At 41.4% G+C, this 15,865-nt stretch overlaps 1 protein-coding gene across 1 annotated transcript in view; it reads left to right on the plus strand.

The window, feature by feature from the left end:
• Window positions 1-15,649, plus strand: part of HAPLN1 (hyaluronan and proteoglycan link protein 1) — a 193,745-nt gene extending 178,096 nt beyond the window's left edge. The window contains exon 5 of the mRNA XM_077462439.1: window positions 13,482-15,649. Coding sequence (XP_077318565.1) covers window positions 13,482-13,765 — 284 coding nt within the window. The 3' untranslated portion in view covers window positions 13,766-15,649. The remainder of the gene's footprint in view (window positions 1-13,481) is intronic.
• The last annotated feature ends 216 nt before the right edge of the window (window positions 15,650-15,865 follow it).

Consider the following 15,865-nt stretch of genomic DNA (forward strand, 5'->3'; position numbering starts at 1 on the left):
CGTTGCGTATTTTCTCTTCCTTCTCTCCCTGGGACGAATCCCACTTGATCTGGGTGTATTAGTTCCGGTATCAAATTTATCAATCTCATGGCTAATATTTTTGTGAACAATTTAAGGTCCACATTCAACAACGAAATAGGTCGGTAGCTGGGACACTGAGAGGGATCCTTTCCTTCTTTCGGTATTACTGTTATATGCGCCAGTAACGTTTCTGTTGGAATTTGCTTCCCTTCCCGTATTGAATTATAGGCTTCCACGAATCTCGGAGCCAATTTCTCCGCGAACATTCTATAATATGACAAAGTAAATCCATCTGGACCTGGTGATTTACCTAATTTCAATATTTTTAATGCTTTTGCAACTTCCTCTAGAGTGATTGGTACATCTATTTCTCTGGCCATTTCCTCTGTTATTTTTGGCATTTCTGTCCTTTCAATATATTCTCTAGCGATCTCTCCTTTTTTTAACTCCTCTGCCAACGTAGGCTTCTTTTCCAACTGATATAGCTTCTCATAGTATTCTTTGAATACCTGAGCAATTTTCTCCGATGTATTAACCATTTCATCTCTCTGTGTCTTAATTTGTGTAATTGAATTCCTAGTTGTGCTTTCTCTGAGGGCGTTTGCCAACAGTCTCCCTGGTTTATTCCCAAATTCATAGAATCTCCGTTTCCCTCGAGTTAGCTTTGCTTTCGCTTTATCTATTAATTGGAGATTTAATTTTTCACGCAGACCCTCTAATTTCTGTTCTACTAATTGTGCTTGTGATTTTTTATGTACTGTTTCTAGTTCCCTAATCTCTTTAAGCAAGTTATCAATCGTTTCATTCATTCTGCGTTTTCTATGTGCTCCCATGGATATAAATATTCCTCTCATGACACATTTATGTGCTTCCCATATACAAAAAGGTGTTGTTTCTCCTACTTTATTTGTTGCAAAAAAAACATCCAGTTCTTGTTCTAATTTTACCTTATATTCATTATCCTTTAGTAATGTTTCATTTAACTTCCATTGCCATTCCCTTGGTTCAGCTTCCCCTAATTCAATCACACAACTCGTCGGGGCGTGGTCTGATAGTGTAAATAGGCCAATTGAGGCTTCCACTAGGGATGTAATCACATTCTGGGAGATTAAAATATAGTCAATTCTAGAGTAAGATTTATATTTTGCCGAGAAAAAAGTATAATCTCTGCTCTGTGTGTGAACAGCCCTCCAGCTGTCGATCAGCTGCAGTTCTTGCATCATTCTCTTTACTTTCCTTAATTTGACATAAGATAGATGAGACGAGCCTTTTGATGTGTCTTTTATTGGATCCAAAGCCATATTTAGGTCGCCTCCTAACACTAATATTCCCTCTTTATGTTGTTGAATAATCTGTAAATAGATTTCTAGAGAGGTTACTTGGTTTTCATTTGGCAGATATATATTTACCAATGTCACTTTTTGGCAGCCCAATGTACCTTTTACTATCAGGAGGCGACCTTCCTCATCCATGTATACCCCTTGTTCCTTCCATGGTGTCTGTCTTGCTATTAAAATAGATACCCCACAGGATTTCGAGTTCTGTGAGGTGCTATGATATACCCAGGGGAAATAGTGACCTTTACTCCAAGGGATCCTATCCTTTTTAAAATGAGTTTCCTGTAAGAAAACTATTTGAGATTTAAATCTTTTCAACTCCATTATTAATCGTGTACGTTTCTCTGGGGTGTTTAGTCCCTTAACATTGTATGATGTGAAACTTATTTTAGTCATTTTTATTGTCAGTTCGGGGGGGGGGGGGAGGGAAAAAGAGAGGAGACGAAAAATAAATAAATATATAAAAATAAAACCCAATCCACGCCCCAAAACTACCCCTTCTTTCAGATAAATGAGAGACAGATACTATATCCGGAGCTGTCCCCCAAGAATAAAAAAAAAAAAAAAAAAAAAAAAAAAAAAAAACCCAACGCCTCCGACTTTTCCTCCACCTGGAGGAGAGGCGTTTAATATGGGGGTGTTAGTGAGCAAAAGAGGAGCAAGTGAACCGCGCCCACAACCAGCGTTCTCCACACTAACAATAATTATTTTTCTACCACATTCATCTTTTTCTTGTTAACATAGACATGATCTTTATCATTATCTTTACTTAATCCTTTACTTTTCACATATTATCTCTATTCTTCCCCTTTATTTCTTTTCCCTTTCTCTTTCTCTTTCCCATCTTCTCTCCCTCCTCCCCCTCATCATTTCTACTGCTACCCCTCTCTTCTTTTCCTTAAGTAAATTACTCTCCCCTCAACCCCCCCCCCCCCCCCCCCCCGCTATCAACAGGAAAGGGAGGGCAGGAGGGGAAGATGTGCGGGGGACACAAAAAAAACAAAAAACAAAACACAATCTCCCCCTCCCCTCCCCTTCCCCCTCCAAAACCGAGTAAACCTTCACCCCCCCTCTCTATTCACTCTACTTCCCCACCCCACCTCTCCCCCCTAAGGGAGTCCTATTAAATCAATCCACATTTTGTGTCATTTGTGTCATATCCATGCAATCAAAAAAAAAAAAAAAAAAAAAAAAAAAAAAAAAAAAAAAAAAAAATATATATATATATATATACATATATATATATATATACATATATATATATATATAAACCATAAGGATACTTATAATTTCCTTTCCCATCCCCTCCCCCTACCACATCCCCTGTCTTAAATCCAAAACCGTGTATATCAGAGTGCACACATTATCTCACACTTCCATTTTACCATCCCACCCTCCTCCCAATCCCTTTAACCTACCATACCCACTTCTCCATTTGTAAGAAGTCCTATTAGATCACTCTACAAAAACAAAAACAAAAAAAAAAAAAAAAACACAATCTCCCCCTCCCCTCCCCCATCCCCTCCCCTTCACCCTCCAAAACCGAATAAACCTTCACCCCCCTCTCTATTCACTCTACTTCCCCATCCTACTTCTCCCCTCCAAGGGAGTCCTATTGAATCAATCCACATTTTGTGTCATTTGTGTCATATCCGTGCAATCACAAAAAAAAAAAAAAAAAAAAAAAAAAAAAAAAAAAAAAAAAAATATATACATATATATATATATACACACAAACATATATGTATACATACACATATATATACATACATAAACCACAAAAATACTTATAGTTTCCTTTCCCATCCCCTCCCCCTACCACATCCCTTAACATAAATCCAAAACCGTGTATATCAGAGTGCACACATTATCTCACGCTTCCATTTTACCATCCCACCCTCCTCCCAGTCCCTTTAACCTACCATACCCACATTCTCCATTTGTAAAAAATCCTATTAGATCACTCTACTTTTTATATGTGTATCATACAAAAAATAAGTAAATAAATAAATAAATAAATAAAAAAAAAAAAATAAAAAATAAAAAAAAAAATAATTATATAATATACTCTATTATCGCCCTTCATCTATGTTTCATATTCCTTATTCGTGCAAAAAAAAAAAAAAAAAAAAAAAAAAAAATCCACATTGCCTCTTTCCACCGCACAGCAAAACATGCCTCCATCTACCCCTCTGAGACGCAGGGAGGGAGGAGAAAAAAAAAAAAAAAAAGAGATAAAAAATACAAAAAATAAACACACAAATCCCAGAGATAATATTTCTCGGGGAGAAAAAATAAATAAATAAATAAATAGAAAAATAAAGAAAGGGGGAGTCCCAAAAGCAAAAAATTAATTGGGGGAGGAGGTCCTTTGCCTCTTAATACAGGGTCTATCTTTTCTTCTACTTCTTCTACTTCAGCTTCACTTTGGTGATCCACAGCTTGGTCCCTCTGATTGGTCCCTCCTTTCTACCATTCTGTTCTTCCTTTTATTCGGGAAATCTTTCTCTTCTCCTATTATCAAGGGGTCTTTCCAGTTAGGTATCTCAATCATCTCTGATCCCAGAAATTGAAACAAATCGGGTAACTGCTTATGGTCGTATAGAGAAAACATTAGTCCTTCTTTTTTAATTATCAATGAAATTGGGTACCCCCATCGATATGTTGCCCCCTTAAGTAGCACATGATCTAATAATGGCTTCAACACTCGGCGTCTGTCTCTCGTCTGTCGGCAAAGATCTGAATAGATTTGTATCTCATGTTTATCAAACTCGACTGGGCTCTTTCTCCAAGCCGCTCTTATTATCTCCTCTTTCGTTTTATAAAAGTGTACTCTGCAGAGAACGTCCCTGGGAGCTTTCATGGCTATTTTCTGAGACACCGGAATCCTATGCACACGATCAAGCTCAATCTGCGTATCAGGGGGATTACCCAGCAGTTCATTAAAAATATTCAGTAATACTCCTCTTAGCTCTGTAGCTGACACCGTTTCTGTAATACCTTTTATCCGCAGATTATTCCTTCTGCTTTTATTCTCAAATTCCTCCAAATGTAGCTGCATAGTAGTCATTCTCTGCGATTGCTCTATACATTTTTTCTCTAGTTCTTCCATCCGTATTTCTACTTTATTTTGGGATAATTCACAGTTATGCAATTTATAGTCTATTGCCTCTATTTTCTTCCGTACCTCACCCACTTCCTCCTTTAATGGACCCAGCAGATTACACATTAATGCCTGTATATCATCCTTTGTGGGTAGGGCTTGAATCAACTGTCTAAGCCCCTGTTCCCCTCCTCCCATCTCTTTTAAATCTGTGCTTGTTACTGGTGCCTGATATATCTGCCGGTCTGTTTCTGACATTTTCTGGACTGAGGCAGGGATATTATCTGAAAGTGGATACAAGACTGACCTTTCACTTTCGTTTTGATCCGGCCGTCCTCCTCTTATGCACTTCTCCGTCTGTGCAGAGATATCTTTAGCCTTCGCTATCTCCTCTGTGTCCCAGCTCTGCATAGGATTAATGCCAGTGTACAAAACTGTCTTTGAAGAGAGGAATGCAGTATCACATGCCGGGGTTTGCGAGGATTTAATGATCTTAGCTGTGTCAGCTGTCACGCCACTCTCCTCTCTTCCCCCGCTCTTCACCGTCCTAGTCTTTAGCTTTTCCTCCTCCTCCACTGCTGTACCCCCTCCGCTCTTCACCATATACCTCGTGATATACGAGCGGACGGGAGCATTCAGCTGCTTTGTCTTCCGCCCACGGCCCGGCATGAACAGAGAGTCTCTCCGGTCCGCTGCTGTGTAATACACGCTGTCTGTAAGCACGGTCACCGCTCACACGAGCCTCCTCACTCCTCCATGCTCAGCACACACCCCCCGGAAACGGAAGTCCCGATCTCTGTGAAAATCCTTTCTGAGCATGCGCGCAACTTTGTTTGACGAACAAGCCTACACACGAGCGGGCTGTTCGCTGAAACAAGGTTTCAGCGGACAGTTTTTCGGAAATTCCGAAAAACCTTGTCCGTCCAACTGTCCGCTGAAACTGTCCGCTGAAAGCCCACACACGAGCGGACTGTCCGCCCAAACACTGTTCAGCGGACAAAGTTGGGCGAACAGTCCGCCCGTGTGTACGCGGCCTTAGAGAGAACTTGAAAGACACATAGTGGAGTAAAGCAAAAAAAAATCCCAAGAAATTATTTAAGTATGTTAACAGTAAAAAAGGGAGGACAGATCATATTGGCCCCATAAAGAATGAGGAAGGATATCTGATTACAAACTATGGGGAGATGACGAAGGTATTGAATTTATTCTTATCTTCAGTCTTTATGAGGGAATCGGGGGCTTTAGTAACCAAAAACTGCAGTGTTTATCCTCATGACAAATCACAGGAAGCACCTCCATGGTTAACAGAGGACAGAATTCAAATTAGACTTGGGAAATTTAACATTAATAAATCACCGGGACCAGATGGCTTACACCCGAGAGTACTTAGGGAACTCATTCAAGTAATTGCCAGACCATTGTTCCTAATTTTTACTGACAATCTACTGACTGGAATGGTACCAGCTGATTGGAGAAAAGCCAATGTAGCACTAATATTTAAAAAGGGCCCAAAATACATCCCTGGGAATTACAGACCAGTTAGCCTAACATTAATAGTATGTAAACTCTTGGAGGGGAGGATAAGGGACTATATACAAGATTTTAGTAATGAGAACAATATCATTAGCAGTAATCAGCATGGATTTATGAAGAATAGTTCTTGCTAAACCAATTTATTAGCCTTCTATAAGGAGGTGGGTTGCCATCTAGATAAAGGAAGGCCCATAGATGTGGTGTATCTGGATTTTGCCAAAGCATTTGACACAGTTCCCCATAAATGTTTACTGTACAAAATAGGGTCTGTTGGCATGGACCATAGGTTGAATACATGGATTGAAAACTGTCTACAAGAGCGAGTTCAGAGGGTGGTCATAAATGGGGAGTACTCAGAATGGTCAGGAGTGGGTAATGGAGCCCCCCAGGGTTCTGTGCTTGGACCAATCCTGTTTAATTTGTTCATAAATGACCTGGAGGATGGGGTAAACAGTTCCGTCTCTGTATTTGCGAACAGGGGTCAAGTCCTGGGGAAAAAAGTGTGGGAACTCCCACCCAAGATCCTCTCGCCCACCAAAAAATGATACGCTCATATGCACGAACGCTTCAAAAGTGTTATTTTTCATTTTTCATCCAATTTTTGTATTGTGTGTATGAAGCTTAACTGTTAGTACATAAAAAACAATCCTCAATAAACATGAATACGGTAACTCTCTGAATAAACAGCATTCATTCAATTGTGCTTCCATGCGAATGTGAACATCATGTTCTGATCTTTATTGGGGAATGTTATTTTGTATATAGAGTGTTTATGTGGTAAATTTACACTTTTCATTGAACAGAGTTTGGATAACACAGGGTTAAATGGAAAAGTCATAAATAAACTGCACATTATCTGGACAGCATGCTTGGGGAGATAGTGATGTGTTCCTGCTTAGGAGATGTAGGTTAGCTTGGGGGCTGCAAACTCTGCAGGGCTCCAACACACACTCGCTGCTATTCCAACCCTTCACATATTTCCACATAAACTTCCCTCCTGGCATTAAACTTTGCCAGGTATTTTGCTCAGCTTACCACCCCAAACTGATGTTCCTCCCTCAGCTCACCTCTCTCCCTGCATGTCCTGTGAGCAGAATAGCTGATCTACCTGTCAGCTAGACCTAGACATGATCTACCCATCAGCTAGCTGTGATGTCATGGGTCCCCCTACTGGCAAAGCCTGAATGGTCAGGTGTGCGGCATTTACTATTGTGAGTTGTGTCGGCGGCTGCTGGTGTAGCACCTGCCACACAGCTCACATACTTCAAAGTCTTGCAGGACACGGCTGCTAATGGGAACCGAGTTCCTGTTGTGGAAAAAGTACAGGAACTCCGTTCCCATGCGTTCCCGCAGGACTTGAGCCCTGTTTGCGGATGATACTAAGCCAGGGCCGTCTTTAATATAGATTGGGCCCTGGGCAAGATTTTTCTTGGGGGGCCCCCTAGGGTTGCCACTTTTTCTTCAAGCCAAACCCGAACACTTTAGTGGCCCACATTATTTTTTTTTCAATATACACTATAGGATTGTAACAGACCTAGGACACCTTTGGGCACTCCAAAGATAATAGTAATGTGGTGCATATAGTGCCACTTCACCTTCCTGTCAAGCGCTGTTCTGAGCCACATTCCTGTCTGAATAATATGTCCGGGTTTCAGGTGGACTGAAACCCTGACACATGATTCAAAACCCGAACTGTCCGGGTCAATCCCGGACAGGTGGTAACCCTAGGGCCCCCCCCCCCCATCCAATTTCCCTCTCCACCTACTCTGAGACATACAATAAATAGCAGCTAGACCTAAAATCAGTTTTCTGTATCAGATCAGGCAGCAATTGCGATTGGTTGCCAGCAGTTACAGTATATCATTACTGCTTACTACTAGTTGCTAGAGGTTACAGCACATGTTACGGCTCACTGATTAGTTGGTAGAGGTTACAGCACATCACCTCCTCACAGCAGGGGAGCATGATATACATAGGAATGCCACCTTTATTTACATATAAATGCCGCCAGCCGCAACTATTTACTTAGTATTGTTGCTGCTATTTACATATGAAGGCTTGTTTATTTACATGTAAACAAAGGGTCTGCAGGTGAGTCACTTGCACACAACACTAGGGCAAAGCTGGGCAGCATTAGTACCAGCACTTCACACAGATATTAGGACACAGCACAGGAATAAAACTTTAAGGGACAAGGGAATTTAAACCTGGATAGGTGGCAAGTATGAGGAAGCTGTTTTGGGCCCCACAACAATGACAGGGCCCAGGGCAGCTGCCCCTTTTGCCCTGCCTTAAAGACGGCCCTGTACTAAGCTAAGCAGAGCAATAACTGTGGAAACCTTGCAAAAAGATCTGAACAAATAAATAGATTGGGCAACTACATGGCAAATGAGGTTCAATGTAGAAAAATGTAAAATAATGCATTTGGGTGACAAAACTATGAATGCAATCTATACACTGGGGGGAGAACCCCTGGGGGAATCTAGGATGGAAAAGGACCTAGGGGTCCTAGTAGATGATAGGCTCAGCCATGGCATGCAATGCCAAGCTGCTGCTAACAAAGTAAACAGAATATTGGCATCCATTAAAAAGGGGATTAATTGCAGAGATAAAACGATAATTTTCCTGCTCTACAAGACTATGGTCCGGCCGCGCCTAGAGTATGCTGTCCAGTTCTGGGCACCAGTCCTCAGGAAGGAGGTACTGGAAATGGAGCGAACACAAAGAAGGGCAACAAAGCTAATAAAGGGTCTGGAGGATATTAGGTATGAGGAAAGGTTGCGAGCACTGAACTTATTCTCTCTGTAGAAGAGATGCTTGAGAGGGGATATGATTTCAATATACAAATCCCATACTGGTGACTAGGGATGAGCCGAACACCCCCCGGTTCGGTTCGCACCAGAACTTGCGAACGACCCCCGCGTTCGGTACGAACGTTAGAACCCCATTGAAGTCTATGGGACTCGAACGTTCGAATTGGAAAGTGCTAATTTTAACGGCTAATATGCAAGATAGTGTGCTAAAAAGGGTTTGGCGACCTGCCTCCTGCCTCAGGGGACATGGGTCACTTCAAAAAAAAGTTTTAAAAACTACCGTTTTGGCGGGAGCAGTGATTTTAATGACGATTAAAGTGAAAAAAAAAAGTGAAATATTCCTTTAAATATGGTGCCTGGGGGGTGTCTATAGTATGCCTGTGAAGTGCCACGTGTTTCCCGTGTTTAGAACAGTCCCTGCACAAAATGACATTAAACGGAAATAACACCATTTAAAACTGCTTGCGGTTTTAATGTTATATCTGGTTCCTGCAATATGGTTGAAAATCATTCAGAAAAATGGCATGGGTAGCCCTCCCTGCCCATTACCAGCCTATTTGGGTCTTGTACACATATTAAGGGGAACCCCGTACCCATATTAAAAAAAGGAAATGCGTGTGGCCCCCAGGCCCTATATACTCAGAACAGCAGTATACAGGCGGTGCAAACAAGACAGGGACTGTGTAGGTTTGTTGTGTTAAGTTGAATCTGTTTGTCATTTTCAACCGGTACATTTTTAAAGTGTAGCTCCAGTCAAAAAAAATATCTTTAAGCTTTTTGGAAAACATAGGGAAGGGTTATCACCCCTGTATAATTTTGTTTTGTCGTCCATCTTTTTTCATCTGACTTGCTGCTGTCTCCTTGCGTTTGCAAGTAGGAGATGTTTGTAAGTTGGATGTTTGAAAGTAGGGGCCTGCCCTATATTATAGCGGTATGTACTGGGTACAGAGCACGCAGACAGCACGCACTATCTCCTAACACTACTGACTGCAAGCTCTATTATTAACCACTTGTTAGCCCAATGCTTGCATAAAGTGAAAGATGAAGTTATGCTGAGTAAATAGATATCAAACATGTCACTCTTCAAAATTGCACATGCCCGTGGAATGGCGCCAAACGTCGCTACTTAAAAAATCCCCATAGGTGACGCTTTAAATATTTTTTTACTGGTTACATGTTTTGAGTTGCAGAGGAGGTCTAGGACTAGAATTATTGCTCTCGCTCTAACATTCTCGGCGATACCTCACATGTGTGGCACATGCGAGCACATGGGGACATGGGCGCTTTAATTTTTATTTTATTTTTTTATTGTTCATTTTACTTTATTTTAGTTTGACATTTTTTTTCCCAAAAATATATTTTTGATCACTTTTATTCCTATTACAAGAAATGTAAACATCCCTTGTAATAGGAATATGGGATGACAGGTCCTCTTTACAGTGAAATCTGGGGGGTCAATATGACCCCACATATCACCTCTAGGCTGGGAAGCCTGAAATAAAAAATAAAAAAAAAGATTCTGGCTTTGATCGTACTGGCGAGTTGGTAGAAGCACCAGAGGGCGGTGAGGGGTGGGGGGCGTCTATGGCTGGGTACTTCAGGGTATCACCGAGTATGGCTGGGTATCTCTGAGTATGGCTGGGTATGGCAATTTATGGGAGGGTATTACAGAGTATTGGCGGGGTATTGGCGGGGTACTACAGAGTAATAGCAGGGTACTGCAGAGTATTGGGGGTACTGCAGAGTAATGGCGGGTACTGCAGAGTATTGGGGGGTACTGCAGAGTAATGGCGGGGTACTGCAGAGTAATGGCAGGGTACTGCAGAGTATTGGGGGGTACTGCAGAGTAATGGGGGGTACTGCAGAGTATTGGGGGGTACTGCAGAGTAATGGGGGTTACTGCAGAGTAATGGGGGGTACTGCAGAGTAATGGCGGGGTACTGCAGAGTAATGGCAGGGTACTGCAGAGTATTGGGGGGTACTGCAGAGTAATGGGGGTTACTGCAGAGTAATGGGGGGTACTGAAGAGTAATGGCAGGGTACTGCAGAGTAATGGCAGGGTACTGCACTGCAGAGTAATGGCAGGGTACTGCACTGCAGAGTAATGGCAGGGTACTGCACTGCAGAGTAATGGCGGGGTACTGCACTGCAGAGTAATGGCGGGGTACTGCACTGCAGAGTAATGGCGGGGTACTGCAGAGTAATGGCGGGGTACTGCAGAGTAATGGCAGGGTACTGCAGAGTATTGGGGGGTACTGCAGAGTAATGGGGGGTACTGCAGAGTATTGGGGGGTACTGCAGAGTAATGGGGGTTACTGCAGAGTAATGGGGGGTACTGCAGAGTAATGGCGGGGTACTGCAGAGTAATGGCAGGGTACTGCAGAGTATTGGGGGGTACTGCAGAGTAATGGGGGTTACTGCAGAGTAATGGGGGGTACTGAAGAGTAATGGCAGGGTACTGCAGAGTAATGGCAGGGTACTGCACTGCAGAGTAATGGCAGGGTACTGCACTGCAGAGTAATGGCAGGGTACTGCACTGCAGAGTAATGGCGGGGTACTGCACTGCAGAGTAATGGCGGGGTACTGCACTGCAGAGTAATGGCGGGGTACTGCAGAGTAATGGCAGGGTACTGCACTGCAGAGTAATGGCGGGGTACTGCACTGCAGAGTAATGGCGGGGTACTGCAGAGTAATGGCGGGGTACTGCAGAGTAATGGCAGGGTACTGCACTGCAGAGTAATGGCGGGGTACTGCACTGCAGAGTAATGGCGGGGTACTGCAGAGTAATGGTGGGGTACTGCAGAGTAATGGCGGGGTACTGCAGAGTAATGGCAGGGTACTGCACTGCAGAGTAATGGCGGGGTACTGCAGAGTAATGGCGGGGTACTGCAGAGTAATGGCAGGGTACTGCAGAGTATGCACTGGTATTGCAGAGTATTGGCAGGGAATTGAGGGGTTAAATTCGGTGAGCAGCGATGTGGGCACTGCAGATGCAGCCCACATCGCTGCTGACACCGATCTCTTTCCCCTCCGCTGTACCGATCGGTACAGAAAGGGGAGGGAGGAACAGGCGTCATAACATGACGCCGGTTTGTTTCCAAGTGATCACTCACTCCGTCATTTGACGGAGCAATCACGTGGTAAACGGCCGCTATGAGCGGCCGTTTACCGTGATGCGCCGGGTCCTATGGACCCGGCGGTCACGGATGCTCTCGAGTGCACACACCTCGGGGCACGCGAGAGCAGAATTCTGGGAGGCCGTTAATTAACGGCCTCTCTGAGTTAAACAACCGCCGTGAAGCCATTAATCGGCAATGGGCAGTTGTTAAGTGATTAAAGCTAGATCACTAGCTATATAGGTGAGGTGAATATAGTGGTGTATACTGCAGTCAGGGCACAGACAACAACCACTACACAGCAGCAAGATAGGAAATCAGCCAAAAACGATTGGTGTGTACTGTGTTGAAGGTACACAGAACACCCACTGCTTCAGATGCAAAGTAACACACTACAGGAGGCCGCCTTAAAGGCGGCCTTATATAGTGTGGGGCGTGCACTACACAGTCTGAGCTATGATTGGCCACAGGCAGGATGCCTGTGGCCAATCATGGCTCTCCTCGCTGCCGGCGCTGCGATTGGCCAAGCATGCGGGGTCACAGTGCATGCTTGGCCAATCATCGGACAGCAATGCACTGCGCCAACGCAGTGCATTGTGGTCCGCGCGCGCGTCACTCGAATTTTGACGCGAACGGCCAAAACGTTCGGAATTCGCCGAACGCACGAACGGCCAATGTTCGAGTCGAACGTACGTTCGACTCGAACACGAAGCTCATCCCTACTGGTGACCCCACAATAGGGATAAAACTTTTTCGCTGAAGGGAGTTTAACAAGACTCGTGACCACTCATTAAAATTAGAAGAAAATAGGTTTAACCTTAAACTACATGCAGGGTCCTTTATTGTAAGAGTGGCAAGGATGTGGAATTCCCTTCCACAGGTGGTGGTCTCAGCGGGGAGCATCAATGGTTTCAAAAAACTATTAGATAAGCACCTGAACGACCACAACATACAGGGATATACAAGGTAATACTGACATATACTCACACACATAGGTTGGACTTTTTGGACTTTTTTTGATCTCACCTACTATTTTAACTATGTAACTAAGTAGCGCTATCTGAATGATGCCTGCAGGTGCAATACTTCAAAACTTCAATATGGTTTGGGTGGTATGTTCGTGGATTTCCTGCTGGGTTTGACGAGCATCCAGCGAACCAAACTTTGTTAGTTTTACTCATCCTTAATCCATTCCTTCTTACTGGTTTTTGGGACTAAGCTGACCACAGGCAAATGCTATGCACTGCATTATAGACTGTTCTTTATTTTATTATGTGCAGGTAAATAACAGAACAAAATCTGTTTATCTGTTTATATGACTTTCCGATCTGCATATTAGCTGCTCCCAATGTAAAAATGTCAACAGCTGCTCATGGAGTCAATCCTGCTTTTTAAACAGAGACCTTTAAACATTGTAAAATAAATTGTAGTAAATAGTGACCATTTTACTGAAAGAGAGACCCTTTAAGCCCTTTAAAATGAATTGTAGCTAATAAGGAGCATTTTTCTGAAATGTGTTTTTTTATGAACAATTCTATTCCTTTATTTTTATTCTTAGGTCGTTTCTATTACCTAATACATCCAGTGAAGCTGACTTATGATGAAGCTGTACAAGCCTGTATCAATGATGGTGCTCAGATCGCTAAAGTAGGCCAGATGTATGCAGCATGGAAGCTACTTGGCTACGATCGCTGTGATGGAGGATGGTTGGCTGATGGTAGTGTTCGTTACCCAATCTCAAAACCACGACGACGCTGTAGTCCCAATGAAGCAGCTGTGCGATTTGTTGGTTTCCCAGATAAAAAGCACAAGCTATATGGTGTTTATTGTTATAAAGCATAGAACTATAGCAACTCAAGAACACACACCAGTATTAAAAAGTCATTGAGAAAAGTGAAAAATTTATTTTGAAAGTGAACTCATGCAAGCTATAAAAAACTGTGATAAACCTTTTTACTTACTGTAAAAACATTGTCATACATTTATGTCATCGGCTTTCTTTTGTTTTTTATAACTCTTCTTCAAGCTATAATTTAAAAAAATATATATATTTTAAATTAAAGCATAATGGTTACTCGGTCACACCAAACCATATCTAGTAGTTTAATGAATGGGGCATGCCATAGCTTGATGAATGCTTCATCTTTCCTGAGGAATGTAAGATAACTCCAAAAAGAACTGTAAAAAAAAAAAAAAAAAATAATAGTTTATACAATGATATTTTAAAATGCACTACAGAAAGTAGATCATCAGGTTCAATTTAGGTGCTGCCATTGTCTGCTTATGCATAATAGGACAGCTAATATAAAACAGTAGTATATAAACTGTATTTGCTTTGAACATGGTTTGTTTTAATATTATAAAACAATGGAAAAAAGAAAAAAAAAAACTATGATGTCATTAGAAGCACAGCAAAAATCTTAGCAGTTAAACTGTATTTTTTATTGTGTATGAAACATTGATGAATGTTTGCATAATTAATGAATGAACCCTATTTTGTTTTTAATTCAGTTCAATGACGCCTAAAAAGTGTTGTGTTACAGGTACAGTTGGCAAACTTTCATGAGTTAGTTAAACAGCAGTGGCTGTTTGTTAAGATATATATAGCATTTACTCAGGGCAGTTATTCCATGTGAACTGCTGGACAGAACAAACACATACTCAAAATGATATAGCAAAGTTTATTATATGTTAGTCTTTAATTATTATTGTCTTTATTAATATATATTTAATATGTTTCGTATTTAGAATTCATAAGACATTATTGAAAATGAGCACAGCTTCCAGTTAACCCCGATTATACAAATACATGTTTTTCCTCAACTCTTACAGCACATGTCTGACTACACAGTAGGTCAACAATTAACATAAATTATATGTATAAATAACATATATATACATTTATATGTATACATTCAAAAGCCTACAAAAATAGAATTAGAATGAGAAATATATACAGGGCACAATTACAGTCATCACTTGATCCTCCCCAATGCCAGTGGTATATTTTTTTAGAATATTGTTGTAGTATGTCATATTTTGTTGAGCATGTAATGCACAGGAGAGTATGCAATTTATTTTGTCACTGACATTTTTTGCTAGAAGCACACTTTCCATTTTGATGTAATTTTATTTATAAATGTATCCCTACAATTTCAGTGAATAATTAGGTAAGAAAATATAACTACTCTGCTTTCTTCCAGCTCTCCAAAGTATTGCAAAAATAACCTTAGTTGTATAATATTGCCCTTAACATGCAGCTTGTGTTTTTTGTGAGTAATTTTAAATGTATCTGATGGAAACTTTAAGTTTACTGAATGTATGTATAATGCAAATAACAAATATCCAACATACTGTAAGCATGCAGAATATAGACTTGATATCTTAAAAAAAAAATCATACACCGTAGGTCTATACTTAAAAAGCCAGCTTTACTGGAGTTTAACAAATATAAACACACGCCAAGACATATATTAAAGCGGAAGTAAACCCATCCATAAAACAGTTTAATTTCCGGCACATGCCAGAAATGTAACGCTTCGATTGGTTGTGCTCTCAACCAAACTGTCAAACCATCCAATGGCTGGTGTCATAACTGATCACATGTGCAGCATCATGGCAGTTGTAGATTAAACAGAGGTAAAGATGGCAGCTTCCTTGGCTAAGAACAATAGCGGGGTTTACTTACACTTTAAGGATTCATGAAGTTGAGCAATGTTTTAAAAATTGGAAAAATATGGAACTGAATACGCAAACTACAGAGAATATTTTCTCCTGCAGCTATGTAAAGCACAAATTAATGTTTAATCTATAAAAATGTAGTAAAAAAGAAAAACATAAGCTGTATTGCTAATAGTTCCAGCATAACAGATTCAATCACACTGCTATTTTGTTTACATATGTTCAAAAAGAGTCAAATCAAACTATTTTAGTAGCAACATG

This window comes from Lithobates pipiens, unplaced genomic scaffold (assembly GCF_037356315.1).
Source record: "Lithobates pipiens isolate NorthernLeopardFrog02 unplaced genomic scaffold, aLitPip1_a1.2 Scaffold_3, whole genome shotgun sequence".
NCBI lineage: Eukaryota > Metazoa > Chordata > Amphibia > Anura > Ranidae > Lithobates > Lithobates pipiens.